The sequence below is a fragment of the Bufo gargarizans genome, chromosome 5 (genome assembly GCF_014858855.1).
Source record: "Bufo gargarizans isolate SCDJY-AF-19 chromosome 5, ASM1485885v1, whole genome shotgun sequence".
In the NCBI taxonomy this organism is placed as follows: domain Eukaryota; kingdom Metazoa; phylum Chordata; class Amphibia; order Anura; family Bufonidae; genus Bufo; species Bufo gargarizans.
In genome coordinates this window covers 351262579-351278691 of record NC_058084.1, presented here as the reverse complement: position 1 = coordinate 351278691, position 16113 = coordinate 351262579, and the positions used below count along the sequence as shown (strand labels likewise).

At 42.6% G+C, this 16113-nt stretch overlaps 1 protein-coding gene across 3 annotated transcripts in view; it reads left to right on the top strand.

Moving 5' to 3' along the window:
- CDKAL1 (CDK5 regulatory subunit associated protein 1 like 1) overlaps positions 1–16113 on the top strand; it is a 908375-nt gene that overhangs the window by 630699 nt on the left and 261563 nt on the right. For all 3 annotated transcript variants that reach the window (XM_044293876.1, XM_044293878.1, XM_044293877.1), the window contains one exon: positions 15862–16042. In XM_044293876.1, coding sequence (XP_044149811.1) covers positions 15862–16042 — 181 coding nt within the window. The remainder of the gene's footprint in view (positions 1–15861; positions 16043–16113) is intronic.

Genomic DNA, 16113 nt, shown 5'->3' with positions numbered 1-16113 from the left:
GAATCGCGATCAGTCTGTGAACTTAATCCACCGTTGTGGACTTGCACTAGCACATGGCATTGTGGTTTATGATGCTGTGTGCCTCTGCCTGACCTTAGTGCTACATAATCATAGTGGCATAAAGCTGTCAGTATGATTTACGTAGAAGTATGGTCAAGCAGAGGCACACAGCATTAGAAATCATGATCATGCCATGCTCTCCTGCAAGTCCAGAACGGAGGATCACCCTCTCATATGGAGCGGATTCCTGCAATGGACTTGCTCATGTTAAACAGCCCTCATTTTTCAGCCTAACATTTGTATGATAACAGCTCCTAGCTGTAGGTAATGACTTGTAGGAGATTTACAATTGAAAGGGCCCAGTGAAATGTATTTGCACATAAACCTCATCCTCAAACACTGGGTAGGCCTCCACAAACCATGTCAGTCAATGGGCTATGGGCGCTGTTTTATAGATTGGTACAACACTAATTCCTATATAGTTTTTGCGAAAACTGATCTGATCTGATCAGAAAAAAGAAAACCTATTTCGATAAACCCTTCCTTGCATTCCGCTGACTGAATTGAATGTTGTTTCTGAAAAAAATAAATAAAAATAAACACCAACACATTTATACAGTCATGTGAGTAAAGACTTAGGCCTTGTTATCGTGGCAATATTCAGGTCTGTATTTTACATCAGTGTTGGTAAGCCAAAACCAGAAGCGGGTAAAAAAAATCTGAAGAGTTGCAAATCTTTTTGTTATACTTTATACTTTCTCTCTGGTTTTGACTTTGAAATGCTGGTGCAAAATACTCACCGTGTGAAAGTGGCCTGAAAGCTGGTGACTTTGTTGGATAAGTAATTTGAATGGAGAAGTACATAAAGACCTGGGCCACATGACCCGGTCAATGGAGGATGTTCATCTTGCGTGGTAATTCTTGGAACTGGTTTGGCTCCGTAATGTGTAATACAGACCTGAAGCTTTAAACAGAGTGAAGCCATATTTGTTTTTAAAGAGTAACTAAACCTTTGAGTAAAATTTTAATAAGATGTCCCTGATGCCCTAATGAAAGTTTTTCGAATGTACTTTATTTATGTCTTTTTTAGACTTTTTCTACCTGTGCGCTTAAAACTGACATTTCTTTACACCGCTGACAGCTCAGCGGTGTACGGAGTACTAGCTGTACACAATTTATGAATGGGGCAGCAGCAGCAGTGCGTACGGACAGAAGAGCATATTGCTGCTCCTGCCTTTGCCCCCCGGAGGTTTACGAACTTCTGGCCTAGCACATGGGTACCGTGCCAGGATTAGCTAAGCGGAGCGGGCTCCTGCTTCTGCCTGCTCTACTAAACTAAGGCCTCTTCCACACGAGCGTGACGGATTAGTTCCGGGTGTGTTCAGTGAAACTCGCACCATTTTGCAAGCAAGTTCAGTCAGTTTTGTCTGCAATTGCGTTCATTTGTTAATTTTTTTACGCGCAAGTGGAATGTGTTTTGATGCGTTTGACACGCGTGTGATGATAAACTGAAGGTTTGCAAACATCATCTCGTATCAACCATCAGTGGAAAACTCATTGCATCCGCACTTGCTTTCAGATGCAATGCATTTTTCAATGAAGCCCCATTTACTTCTATGTGGTCAGGGCTGTGTGAGAAACGCAGAATATTCAACATGCTGCTTTTTTCACACAACGCAGAACTGATGCGTGAGCACAGACATGTACACAGACTTATTGAAATGAATGGGTCAGGATTCAGTGCTAGTGCTATAAACTCACTCGAGTCCTACATGTCAGATTTTTGTGAAACAAAGCAGGCACAGGCAGGAGCCACTCCACTCAGCTAATCCTGGCATAGCACATGGTTACAGGGTACTTATGTGCTATGCCAGGATTTAGTAAACCTCCGGGGGGAACCACACAGGAGCAGCAATTTGCGCTCCTGCCCGTACGCACTGCTGCTGCGGCCTTATTTATAAAGTGTCTACAGCCTGTACACCTCTGAGCAGTCAGTGGTGTACGGAAATGTCAGTTTTAAGCGCATAGCGAATGGTGTGCTTTAGGGGGTGTAAAAAGGTACAAGTAATCATCTTAGGTTCCTGGCCTCGGTGGAGTAAGAGCCAGTTTTCTGTGTCAGTATGCTGTATAGTATGGCTGTAAATAGCTGATCCGGGACGGCTCTTACTGGAAGTAGTCAAAGTGCTGGGTGGGTGACTACTCCCTACGGTCCAGGCAGGGTTTTGACAGGCCTATAAAAAACAGCCATCACTGTCAGGTGGGTGGATTTCGCCTCTCTGGCACTGTTGCTGTGTGTGTGCTGGGATCTGAGGCTTGTGCCGTGCTGGAGAGCTGAAGACAGTGGGTCGGGCGAGAAGGCTGCCTAAAGCCTGCAGGTGGACTTTCTGAGGCTGAGCATTCAGCCGAGTGTGGATTAGGCTGCTTTCACACTAGCGTTCGGTATTCCGTTCGTGAGCTCCGTTTGAAGGAGCTCACGAGCGGACCCGAACGCAGCCGTCCACCCCTGATGCAGTCTGAATGGAGGCGGATCCGCTCAGACTGCATCAGTCTGGTGGCGTTCAGCCTCCGCTCCGCTCGCCTCCGCACGGACAGGCGGACAGCTGAACGCTGCTTGCAGCGTTCGGGTGTCCGCCTGGCCGTGCGGAGGCGTGCGGATCCGTCCAGACTTACAATGTAAGTCAATGGGGACGGATCCGTTTGAAGATGCCACAATGTGGCTCAATCTTCAAGCGGATCCGTCCCCCATTGACTTTACATTGAAAGTCTGGACGGATCCGTCCCAGGCTATTTCCACACTTAGCTTTTTTTTGCTAAAATAATGCAGACGGATCCGTACTGAACGGAGCCTCCGTCTGCATTATTATGGGCGGATCCGTTCTGAACGGATCCGCCCGAACGCTAGTGTGAAAGTAGCCTTAAACACCCAGGATCAAATGTTCTGTATGAACTGTTTTGGGTGTGAACGAACACCAATACTGAAAATGGACTGTCATACTGTGAACCTGCAACTAGTGTGAATGAACACTGCAGTTTTTGAGTTACAAACGTGTCTTTGCCGCTATACTGCACCCTCTTGTCCTGTCTACCAGAGCGAATCCCCACAGGGTGTAAACTATAATAAAAAATACAAAATCCTTTAATAAAGTATATTAGAAAAACTATTAGGGCATTAGGGACATCTTATTAAAATTTTACTCAAAGGTTTAGTTACGCTTCAACGCATATGTCATTAGGAAACACTGTAAATCTTTGATACAGTGTCACTTTTTTAATTTAAGGCAAGTAATGCCTTTTTGTAATATTTTCTATTTCGCTGGTGATTTCCACTTTGAATGCATTTCCAAGTCTCCCTGTAAATTTCAGCGCACGCTTGCTTTGAATTTATTCGTGGGTTGTTGAAGATGTAATTTAGTCACATCTGTTCAAATATGCATCTCCGATCAAGTTGGTGTTGGTTCTCATAATACAGCGGGCTTTTTGACTGGTATTATATCCCTAAAGTACACACCAGATGGCATTTATTAGCGGGTGAATAGAAATGAAGTTAAGGATGCTGAGCATTTTGTCTTAAGTCACTCCTCTTTAAGCAATGAATCAGTGACAGGGATATGTAAATGCTTAATCAAAACCGGGAGAAGACTTGCGTTGAATGAGAAGCTGTTTTCATAGAGTAATACCTTGTCCCTGTTTAGTTCTTTCATTGATTAGGACATCCAGAGAACTACTTACTACAACAGGGTTAACACAAGAATGATAGTCTGTGTAGTTAAGTTCAATATTTTTTTGTGGTGTGCAGGTTTATTTTTCCTCCATTTATGTGCCACAAACCGTATAGTCTATATACCATATGTGAGCTCTTTAGGTAAGAGGGACATGGGCACCTTAAAGGGATTATCCAATGATGTAAAAAAATGAACATCAGACATCGTACGTCACATGACAATCTTAAAAAAAATAAAAAAGCTAGAACCAGCCCTGTAACTCGCATGGATCCAGAGATCTCCACATTCATTGTTCAAATTACTCTTCTATATTTCCATCCGTAGCCCAGAGGGGGTGTCCTTTATCAGGGGGTGTTTCCTTTCTGATGCAGATCTCTCCCTGTAAGGGTAGTTTCATACGAACCTGTTCACTCCACGTGGGAGCAGTAATTCCCATTAAAAGCAGTGGTCTTCTGGAGTGGATTCTCAGTATCACGATGATTTAGGATGCTGTGAATTCCTTCCTGGCCCTAATGCCGTGAAGACTGTTAACTAGACTTGCGGCTAGGATAGAATTCACAACGTCAGGACAGGGGAGATAGCTATTACAAAGGTGGGTGTCCTACCGCTAGGACCCCAACCGATCATAAGAACAGGAGTCCCCCTAAAATGAGTGGATCATGTGGTGCACGACCACTGCATTCATTTCTATGGGAGTTCCAGAGATAATTAAGCACATTTTTACACAGTTTTTCCCAGTGCGTCCAAGTACAGAGCTGTGGCTAAGCTGGCAACGGGTGTGACTTGCCAAAAAAGGGGCATGTCTTGCGGGCGGCATGTGCACAAAATAAAAATTGTGCACAAAATATTTGCACATGGTTATGGCATAAAGTAAGCCAACTAATTGGTGGTGTAACTGGTCTACACAGGTTATGCCAGGTTTATCACCCAGCAACAGCCATTGTGACAAATCTGGCGTAGTTTAAAGTCTAATTATTAGACAGTATTAATGTTTTTACATTCGGCCCTGCCAGTCCCAGGGAACAGTATGGATAAACCTGCCCCCATGAGCACTTCAGTAGGGATATCTCAGCTGTGTATTAATGTTCTTACCATGTCTCTGAAATGTTCAGCCCTCGGGTATTCTGCTAACTTGTGCATATTCTTAAAAGCTGGAAGGATAATTTGCAAGACGGCAAGTGAGATGTACTTTAATTTATTTCAAACGACATAATTGCTGCTCTGTGGGAAGACATACCTGAATGAGATACTGGCAGACATCCTTTCCTCTGTGGATTCCCGGGCCGGAATATTTATTGAAAATATTCAAGCTGCCAGCACATTTTAAAATTTAGGATAATTCAGAATCAAGAAGGTTTAAAAAATGTGCATCCACCGCACCCTACAGCAAAAACCATACCAAGTTCTAGAAACCAGTGCTTCTAAATCAGCTCAATCAGTCAATGTGAGGGGAGGCCTCAAATTCAGCATGATCTTCTAGCTGACTGTACCTCCTTATCTTGATAGCAATAACCAATTGGCAGTTCCTCCGCACCTTTATTTTTTATTTTTTCCATAAACTGTTAGTTGTATCACAGCGAACACTCAGAATCTCCCAGAGCACAGAGGTCCAGCTGAAACTACAACTCCCAGAATGGTCCAAGAACAGTTGAGCAGTTTGTGCATGCTGGGGGTTGTAATTTCATAACAGCTTGAGCATATGGCCACATTTCCTAGACTGACCATGGCTCATGTGAGTCAAACTATGATCCAGTGAGTTCAGATCAAAAGACCACACATGGCCATGTAAAAGCAGGTTGATAAAGGGGTTTTCTCACTTCAGCAAATAGCATTAATCATGTAGGAAAAGTTAATACCAGCCACTTACTAATGTATTGTTATTATCCATATTGCTCCCTTTGCTGGCTGGATACATTTTTCCATCACATTATACACTACTCGTTTCCATGGTTACGACCACCCTACAATCCACCACAGAGGCCGGTACTTTTTCCTGTAGTGTGCAAGCATGGCCACCACTGATTTATTGCACGGTGGTCGTAACCATGGAAACTAGCAGTGTATAATGTGATGGAAAAAGTAATCCAGCCATCAAAGGAAGCAATATGGACAATCACAAAGTATTAGCAAGTGGCTTGTAATAACTTCCTCTACATAATGCTATTTGTTGAAGTGAGACATCCCTTTTAACACACTGGTAATGCGGGTTAACTAAATGTCCTCAGGACAGTGAAGACTCCTAAGACATGGTCAGCCATCAATTTTTAAGGCTATTGCTCTGGTCATTATTAGATCATAGATGTTCATAGAAATATGAATTCCTTGCAGGATAATTACGTTGTGTACGTACGGAGTTTCTTGTGTGTGGATTTTGGGGTATATTCTGTGCCTGAAATCCTTGTGGAAAGTATTGTATCTCTGATCCCCAAAAATTGATCACAGACGGGAATGGCTGAAACGGATGGCAAATGTGCATCAGAATCCTTTTTTTTCTTACAGGATCCTGTTTTTTTCTGTTCTTCTGACAGATTAGAAGAACGGAAAATAAAGCTGAGATGTGAACTCCCTAAGAAGACCTTGGCACGGACTTTCTGGTTATGCTGTTCCCAATGACTATGTTTTGTTGAGTGTGTGTAGAAAATTAAAGTAATTACATAGATAAAAGTGATAACTCTTACCATTAATGTACGCCATTGTACATGCCAATCTGAATGCCCAAAACCATTTTGAAGCTAGCCGCTGGGTTTGGCAGCTCAAGTTTTGTTTCACATGGAAAAAAGAGAGAATTCAAAAAGCAGGTGGTGGTAGTTGTGTTGTTCTGCTCACAGGTCGCGCTAATGCAATGCGGCTTTCACAGGCCAAAAGCACATATTTATTAGTGGTGAGGAAGCCATAAGAAATGTTAAGTATCCGCTTGTGAGAGCGGAATATGTTGTCATTTTACCAGGGGACTGCGTGAGCCGGGGAAGGTGTTAATGAATTCTATTTTACCTCCTAGTGCCTCTTAATTTAGCTGCTTCATTGGATGTGGATTTTGTTAAAACTGTTTACCAAAAGAAATGTGTGCTGTAATTACAGCTACATGGAGTAAGTTAAACTGTGCCAGTTTTCACAGTGCACGGAGACATCCTAACAGCTTTTGTTTTTTTGTTTTTGTTTTTTTACTCACTGATGTAGCCTGTTTTGAGCCATCCTCTTTTCAATACTATTTCAGTGGCTGTATTTCTAGGTCAGACTTCTGGTAAATACCGTAAGATCTTGATACATTAAGTTGATAATTGCCCCCCAGAAATGTGTGTAAAAAAAAGGGAAAAAGCCACTGACAGCAGCTACGTTCCAGTGCCGAGAGTCCCATCCCCTTTGCTTCTGGTTCCTCTCGGACCGTAAGTGTGATGTGGTCACTTGCACCACTGGAGCCATTCACTGTACTCAAGCCACATGTCACTACTGAGTCTCTGGCATGTTTTTCTAACCTTGGCCAACCCTTTTAACGCAGTGGTGATCATAACATTTGAACCACTTTCCTAATATTGTAATTTATTTTCTTGCTGCCCAAAAAATTCGGACCCTTGGCGCTATGAACTCCACAAGACCTCTGAAGGTGTCCAGTGGTGTCTGACACAAAGACGTTCACAACAGATCCTTTAGGTCCTGCAAGTTTTAACGTGGGGTTTTCATGGATAAGTTTCATCATCATTTTTTTGCTTACATGCCCATTGTTGGCACTTTTGGCGGTGGACAGGAGTCAGCATGAGCACCTTGACCAGTTTTCCGCCTTGTAGTCCCATCAGCAAGCTTCAATACACTGTCCTGACACATTTGAGTCATAACTATCATTACATTTTTCAGTAGATTGTACTAAAGTAGCTCTTCAGTTTGTCAGGACAGTATGGTCTAACTTGTGCTCCTCACATGTATTAGTGATCCTTGGGTTGAGATGACCCTGTTGGCCAGTTCACCACTTGTCCTTCCTTTTGGTACAGTGGATACTAACCACTGCATAGTGGGAACACCCCACAAGACCTGTGAGTTGGAGATACTCTGACCCAGTGGTTAGGCCATCACAATTTGGCCCATGTCAGAGTCACTGGAATCTATATATTTGCTTGTTACATCAAGTTTAAGAACTGACTGTTCACTTGCTGCCTAGTATATCTTGAGAGGTTCCATTGTCATAAGTTACTAACTTTGCCTGTCCATTGTTTTAATGTTATGACTAATCTTTGTATAGCCGGTGCATGTGGCACAGGAGGGACTCTACTTTGGTCTTAGGGCTCTGTAAAAAAAATTTAAAAAAATAATGCTTCCCTTCTAAATTCTCACGCTCTCCAAGGGTCTCTCCTAGACTACGACAAATACTGCAACTGCACCATACATGTCAATCAATTTTTTCATTAAAAAAGGTCTTTAATTGTGGGGGGGCTATCCCCACTGCTGAAGATGCTCCCCCTTCTGCTTGATTGACAGGGCTGGACATCTTGGCCAACCAAGAAAATCTTGCGCCAGCGCCGCTGCCCAGAGTAGTGGTTAAAGCAGAGAGGCTTCTACAGCAGCAACTGTTCATGGCCAGAAGTGTAGTGGCGCATGTATATCGCTACTCTAGTATCAGCAGTATTGACAGCTCCTCACAGGTGAAGAACTCTTTTTGAAATTGATTTGTTCATCACAAGATATTGACTCTTTCATTACTTTAGGCCACAAGGAATATCAACATTACTTTAACCACTGTAGCCCACCAGTCACATGGGCAGTTCCCTATCCGCTGGCTAGGGTTGAGTAACAGATCTCTCCCAATGCACAGGGGGAGACGTTTCAATCGAGCCAAGCGTAACCCATTTTAAGATCTTCTCTGAAGGCTTGAGTCTTTTACATTGAAACTTAGATCTAACCATGGAGTCTGTAGGTGTTTTCATTCTTCCTGTGGTTTCGGGCAGCATGACGTTCCTGAAAAGGTTCCTTTTAAGTCTTGAACGAAGGGCATTGTATGCCCCAGCAACATTTGTGTTCAAAACTCAGTTTGGATTGATTTATTGCATGCTACATGTGTTTGTGCTGTTTGCTATAATGCACAAGCACTCGTATCGGGGCACACATGTTCTTCATAATGTAATTTGTGGTGGGAATTGTGTTATGAGGATGAATTACTTTTAAAGCGATGGCCAGGTGAAGTTCTTTTTATATTTAGTGACTTCTAGTGTGCTTGCATCTTTATTGTACATTTTTTGAGCTACTGTGCTGAGGACTGACCGCATCCTCGTCCTGAAGTGTTCATTGTTTTACCTAGTTCAGGTTCTGGACCCAGGAAGGAATAGTGTCATTTTTTGCTCCTCCAAAATGAATGTGCGCTCATCACGGACATCTAGGGTGACCATGACCAAGTCTGTGGAAAAGCGATAAAAGCTGGATGAGGGTCTTTCTTTGTGAGAATCTGCCCCTGTAACTCGGGGTTAACAAATGTTACCAGTCTGTTTAATGGCCGGCCTTTACTTAATGTTCTCTCTGCCGCAGAGCCAGTTAATTCCAGAAGTACAGTGCATAATCAATTCTGGGCAAATCTAATTACTGTTATAAACATAACCTTGTCCCTGAACAGAACGAATAAATTTTTCTGGTTCTAAAATGTTTTTCTTATCCAAGATGAAGTGCAACAGATACACATTTATTGAATCGAGTCGCTCCCATAAACGGTTTCCATGGGAACAGACACTTAACACAAGCCAAAGCTGCCCGCACAGTTAGCATTAAGGGCTTTCAGTGCTGCCGGTAGTATTATAGGAGTAGTTTAGATAACTAGCGAATAACAATATTGTAGCACTTAATGATTTTTTACCCCCCTTTGTACATTCTCTGCTTTGTCACATTCTGTATGGCGCTAATCGGTGCGACATTGCTGTGTTTTACCACGCTGTGCTTCTGTGATTGAGGAATGTCTGGGACGATGCAGGAGATGGCAGGCGGTCCGGCGTTGTTTTCCGCTCCTATCCTGGTTGCCTTGATTTTATTTCTTAGCACTACAATAGGGCCGGAATACATCCGGAGACTAGATGAATAAATCCTTGCCTGCTCCACCAACTCCTCTCATCAGCCTTCGGAATATAGATTATTGCTCTGAAGTTTCACAAAATGTTAACAGGGTATATAAGTAAATTGTATAGCTTGGGTATCCTTCATTCTGTTATCAGCTGCCATGTTCATTTTAATATCATCATATATGACTAAGACAGTTGTCTGCTTCATATTTAGGCTACATCTATTATTGGTATTCTATTTCGGTGTAAAAACAGGCAACCGTAATATGCTGGACACCGCCGACGGATCCCATTCACTGAAGTCATGAAGTCCACTACAATAGACCCCATTTACCATACCAGTGATCAGGGGTGGACTGACAACTCATGGGGCCCCTGTGTCCCCCCCCCACCCTCAAGCCACACCCACACACAGCCCCACCCACATATTGCACCGCGTCGGCTTCAGGCTCATGTGGGCCTTTAAGCGATAAAGTCTCAGTGGGCCCCCCTATACAGTGATAACTCTCTGAGTACAGATAATATAGTAGATGTCCCCAGCAGTTCTCTGTGACAACACAGATAACACAGTGATGACTATCTGAGTACAGAGAATGTAGTAGTGTTACCTGCAGTCCTATGTAAAAACACAGATAACACTAGTCCTGATAATATGGTAGTGTTACCTGCAGTCCTTTGCCACCTGCACCACAGTATTCAACTGTATCGCTGTCCTGAGGACATAGATACAGTTAACTTCAGGAGGACACCTGCGGCTGCTGGCCAAGAGCATAGGAGAGAATCTGAGAATTATGTACCTCACTGGCGGCCACGAGGAGGGCTTGGGTGGCCCTCCTAGGCTTCGGCCCACTGGGAAATTTCCCTGTACGGTCTATGGCCAATCCGCCCCTGCCACCACCCGCCATCCCCATACTAATGCATGCTCAGCTCTGTTGAATGTGGATGTGTTCTGAATGGGGACCTGGGAATAAGTTACTACCAGGTACCTCTGGTAGCTTATATCCTGAGAAAAAAAGGGTTGGGCCGCCATTAGGCGAGACAGTAAGGCTCCATGCTAGCGCTTCTTCCTCTTGATTACACTACGCATCCTCTCCATTGCAGCGGTGGCAGTGTAATTACAAGTACTCACTCATTTCAAGTGAATGGAGTGAGCACTTCTAATTACACTGTACTTCCAAGATGACAAGGGCAGTGTAATGAAGAGGAAGTAGCGCTTCCATGGAGAGCCACCTCTTCTTCAAACAGTTGATCGGCGCAGCTGATCGCTGCACAACCCCTTTAATAGTCAGTCATTCCTGCTGAAATCGATGAGTTTGTCCATCCATAATTATTCTAATGTGTATAGTCATCTTATCTAGGATGAAGTCACTATAAGGCCTTATTCAGGCGTCACCAATTTACTGCACGCTTTTGGAAACATACACCAAATTTCAGTGTTTTTGAAAAACTCCTTTCACATTAATTGGATCTTTCTTTCCACTATAGATTTCAAAATTCATAGCATTATGGCGTGGCTTTGCTGATGCATATTTTTTACTCCGTTTTCATCCTCACTAAGAATTTTGTGAAACATAAAGTGCAGTTAGTGACTAAGGTTTAAAAAAAATATGTATTCTAAACAACCCCCCAAGCATCATCTGCATTACATTTGTTACAGAGTCCAGTGCACCGAATGGCTTCTGCGTGACTGCCCTTTGCGTTCTGTTCCTTGTTGGTATTTGTACATCATATTATTGAAAGGGTTATTGCTGATCCACCTGATATATTCCACAGAGGATGCTGTTGCATTTTTACATTACCTTTTTCATATAATAAAATCATTACAGTTGTACAATGTTAATATAACATGTAATAAGGTCCTTTTACGATAAACCATTATACGTCAGGAAATAAATTAATGCAACCATTCATCATATGGCGCCATTTACAGTGTGAGATGACAGTGCTGCTAATTACAGTCTAAGCACAAGTGAATGCACCCTCTGATCAAATAATTATTGGCTTCAGAACTCGCCTCTATTTCCTGGTCTCACAACTCTGCTTTGGTCCTGCGTTTAGGATGCTTTGTATGCTAATCGTCCCCTGAAACAAAAAGAAAATCACCTGTAGATAAACCTGGACTTGTCCTTTCAAGCTTTTATTACTTATATCCAGGGATGTGTTAACAGCACATGCTGACCTAGGCATTGTTAACAGAGGAACTCTCCTGGCATTGTTTATGAGGGACACTGTCCTGGTGGTGTTTAGGGGCGGGCACTCCACTGGGGTTGTTTAAGAGGTGACACTTTGTTGGTGTTGTTTATGGGTGGACCATTTGTTGATGTTAGGCCAGTTTCAGACAAGCATGTGGGAGCATGATATCCTGTAGTGAACTCTGCTCCTTTGACCAGACTACATAGCACTATAATGATTTATAATGCTGTGTGTTTCTGCCCGGACGGCATTATGTGAATAAAAATCATTACATTTGAGGTCTGGCAGACACACACAGCATTATAAAACCATATAATGCTATGCAGTCCGGTCCAAGGGGCAAATTTCACTATAGGAATTCCTGCTCCCACATGGAGCATGTTTCATGCGGTGAACACACTCTTCTAAAACTAGCCTTATGTGCCCGGTCCTATGTTGGCCTTGATTATTGGTTAGCACTCTGCTGGCATTGTGTTAAAGGGATTGGATAATTTTGAAGTAGGGCAGCTGAAGTCAAGGGTCCTTTTTGACCACAAGGCAGTGCTCTGTTATGGAAGCAGTGGTACATATGGCAGGTTAGGACAAAGGAGGTAAAGGTCTCCGTCACCATAGTGCTTTACACATGAGAAGATGCAGTTATCCTGTAAAGCTGTACATACACGTTAGAACATTATCTGGGTTCTACCGCATTTTTATGATAATCTCTGCTAATTATGTACAATGATAAGTTTGCTCTTAAAGTCATAATTCTTATGTCTTTAGAAAGTTTAGGATTGGCTTTGCATTTTCTGAAGCTTTAAGAAACCAGTTTATGGCTGGTATTGTCTCTAAGGATATCTTTATAATGAGTTTTTGTTGCTTATTGCTTGTCATAGTTGTGGTAAAACTACTGTATGGGCATTTTTATGAAAATAGATTGGTTTTGCTGTGGTCATGAAATGCATCTAAAACCCCTCACTAATATGAATCAAATATATGATATATAAGGGTACTTTTCTCCTTGCCGTTTTACTGCAAAGCCAAAACTAGGAGTGGATTGAAAAAGAAAAAATACAGGGTATTAATCATTCCTATTTATTTCCCCTCCCTTTACAGTCCACCCCTGATTTTGAGTTAAAAAACGGCATCAAAATGGCACATGAAAGCACTCATAAGGCAACACGATGTCTGCCATTTGAGGCCTTGTTAAGTCACTTGAGGCTTCTGTGCACTGCATCTGAGACCTGTTTTTGGTCTATGCATCAAACGTATCCATACGGCTCCATTCACCTGACCAAAAGAGTGTCCCCTCAGCCTCTATCGGCTGGTGTATAGTAAAGTGGTGCAATCTTCCTAAAGTATACCTTTTGATGAAAGGATCGAATACAGTGTGCACAGAGCCCAAAGGCCTCATATATTTTATTGTTGGCCAAAACTGCCATTTCCAATGGAACTAGCCCAGTGTTCCTCAACTCCATTATTCAGGGCCCACCTGCCGGTCATATTTTCAGGATGTCCTTAGTATTGAGCAGGTGATAGAATAAGTGTCAATGCATCAGGACTTACCACAGGTATTTATTCTGTGGGATATTGTCACTGGAGTTGAGGAACACTGGACTAGCAACATTTGTTATTTGGTGGCTTCCTGACTCCTCCGAAAGAAAATGTCAGGGGGAAAGGATCGGGCACATTAATTTCAGCGCTTGATCCTTTTGTTCTTCCGGGAGATAGCCTCTGGTGGTGGCTTTTCTCCTTTCCCCTTTGAATACATATACAGTACATGCTTATCTGAGCTTGTATGCGAATGGGTGGAGTTGTGAGATGTAACTGTTGACCAACCGAGTGTTCGACTGAAAGCAGTTGAAGGTGTAGGAGCACCATAACTCTTTTTCACCTGAAGATATGGAGACATCTGTTTTTCCCCCCTACTGATTAGATATACATCTATTGTAAAGTTTTGCTGGTCCATAGCTTTGGTTGAAAACTTCCTTACACTAGGTTCATATCTGTGTTCAGAAATCCGACAGGCTGTTTCGGCAGAGGAATAACCTCCTTGAGTTCATCTTATCCGGCTAAGCCGGCTAATGCCGTGAACTGCTGTATCTTATTGACTATAATGGTATTTGGGCAGTTTCTGACATCAATGCCGGCTTTCAGACGGACAAAACGTCCTGCATGCGCAGCTTTTTGTCTGTCTGAAAGCCACCATTTCTGCTGGAATGTGGCCAAATACCATTGTAGTCAATGGAGATCCAACGTTTCATGGCATTATCCAGCTAGACCAGATGCGGTAAACCTCCTGCAGGCTGTTCTAGCAGAGGCATTTTTTAAAACAGTTGTGAACGTACCCTTACTGTCCCTTTTCTGTAAAGTAAGCATACAGATGCAAGAAAAAGTATTTGAACCCTTTGGGATGATATGGATTTCTGCACAAATTGGTCCTAAAATGTGATCTGATCTTCATCTAAGTCAACAATAGACAATCACAGTCTGCTTAAACTAATAACACACAAAGAATTAAATTATCATGTTTTTATTGAACACACCATGTAAACATTCACAGTGCAGGTGGAAAAAATATGTGAACCCCTAGACTAATGACATCTTCAAGAGCTAATTGGAGTGAGGTGTCAGCCAACTGGAGTCCAATCAATAAGATGAGATTGGAGGTGTTGGTTACAGCTGCCCTGCCCAATAAAAACACACACCAGTTCTGGGTTTGCTTTTCACAAGAAGCATTGCTTGATGTGAATGATGCCTTGCACAAAAGAGCTCTCAGAAGACCTACGATTAAGAATTGTTGACTTGCATAAAGCTGGAAAGGGTTATAAAAGTATCTCCAAAAGCCTTGCTGTTCATCAGTCCACTGTAGGAAAAATTGTCTATAAATGGAGAAAGTTCAGCATTGCTGCTACTCGCCCTAGGAGTGGCCGTCCTGTAAAGATGACTGCAAGAGCACAGCGCAGACTGCTCAATGAGGTGAAGAAGAATCCTAGAGTGTCAGCTAAAGACTTACAAAAGTCTCTGTCATATGCTAACATCCCTGTTAGCGAATCTACGATACGTAAAACACTAAACAAGAATGGATTTTATGGGAGGATACAACAGAGTAAGCCACTGCTGTCCAAAAAAACAGATTACTACACGTTTACAGTTTGCACAAGGGCACCTGGATGTTCCACAGCAGTACTGGCAAAATATTCTGTGGACAGATGAAACCAAAGTTGACTTGTTTGGAAGAAACACACAACACTGTGTGGAGAAAGAGGCACAGCACACCAACATCAAAACCTCATCCCAACTGTGAAGTATGGTGGTGGGGGCATCATGGTTTGGGGCTGCTTTGCTGTGTCAGGGCCTGGACGGATTGCTGTCATCAAAGGAAAATTGAATTCCCAAGTTTATCAATACCTTTTGCAGGAGAATTTAAGGCCATCTGTCCACCAGCTGAAGCTCAACAGAAGATGGTTGTTGCAACAGGACAACGACCCAAAGCATAGAAGTAAATCAACAACAGAGTGGCTTAAATCAACAACAGAATGGCTTATTAAATCCAAGGGTTCACATACTTTTTCCACCTGCACTGTCAATGTTTACTTGGTGTGTTCAATAAAAACATGGTAACATTTAATTATTTGTGTGTTAGTTTAAGCAGACTGTGATTGTCTATTGTTGTGACTTAGATGAAGATCAGATCACATTTTATGACTAATTTGTGCAGAAATCCATATCATTCCAAAGGGTTCACATACTTTTTCTTGCAACTGTATTATGCCGTGCTTGAGCCCATGACCTTACCCTGTCTTGCTTCCACTGGCAGGAAAGTGGTTATTATTACAATAACAGTGTACTTCTGGGAAATTTGTTGTAAAAAAAACTTGGTAGTATATGAAAACCCTAGGCTACAGTTTTAAATGTTTTTTCCATTTGTCTTTTAGAGTGCCCGGAATTACAATCGCTACGGACATCATCTGTGGCTTTCCTGGAGAAACAGATGAAGATTTTAAGGAGACGTTAAAACTAGTTGAGGAGTACAGATTCCCTAGTCTCTTCATTAATCAGTTTTACCCACGGCCAGGGACCCCAGCTGCTAAAATGGTGCAGGTTCCAGCTCATGTGGTAAGCAAATTTTTATTTTTTTCCCCATTGAAGGTGTGTATCTTTTAAGGCATTTCCGGGATAGTGTTTGC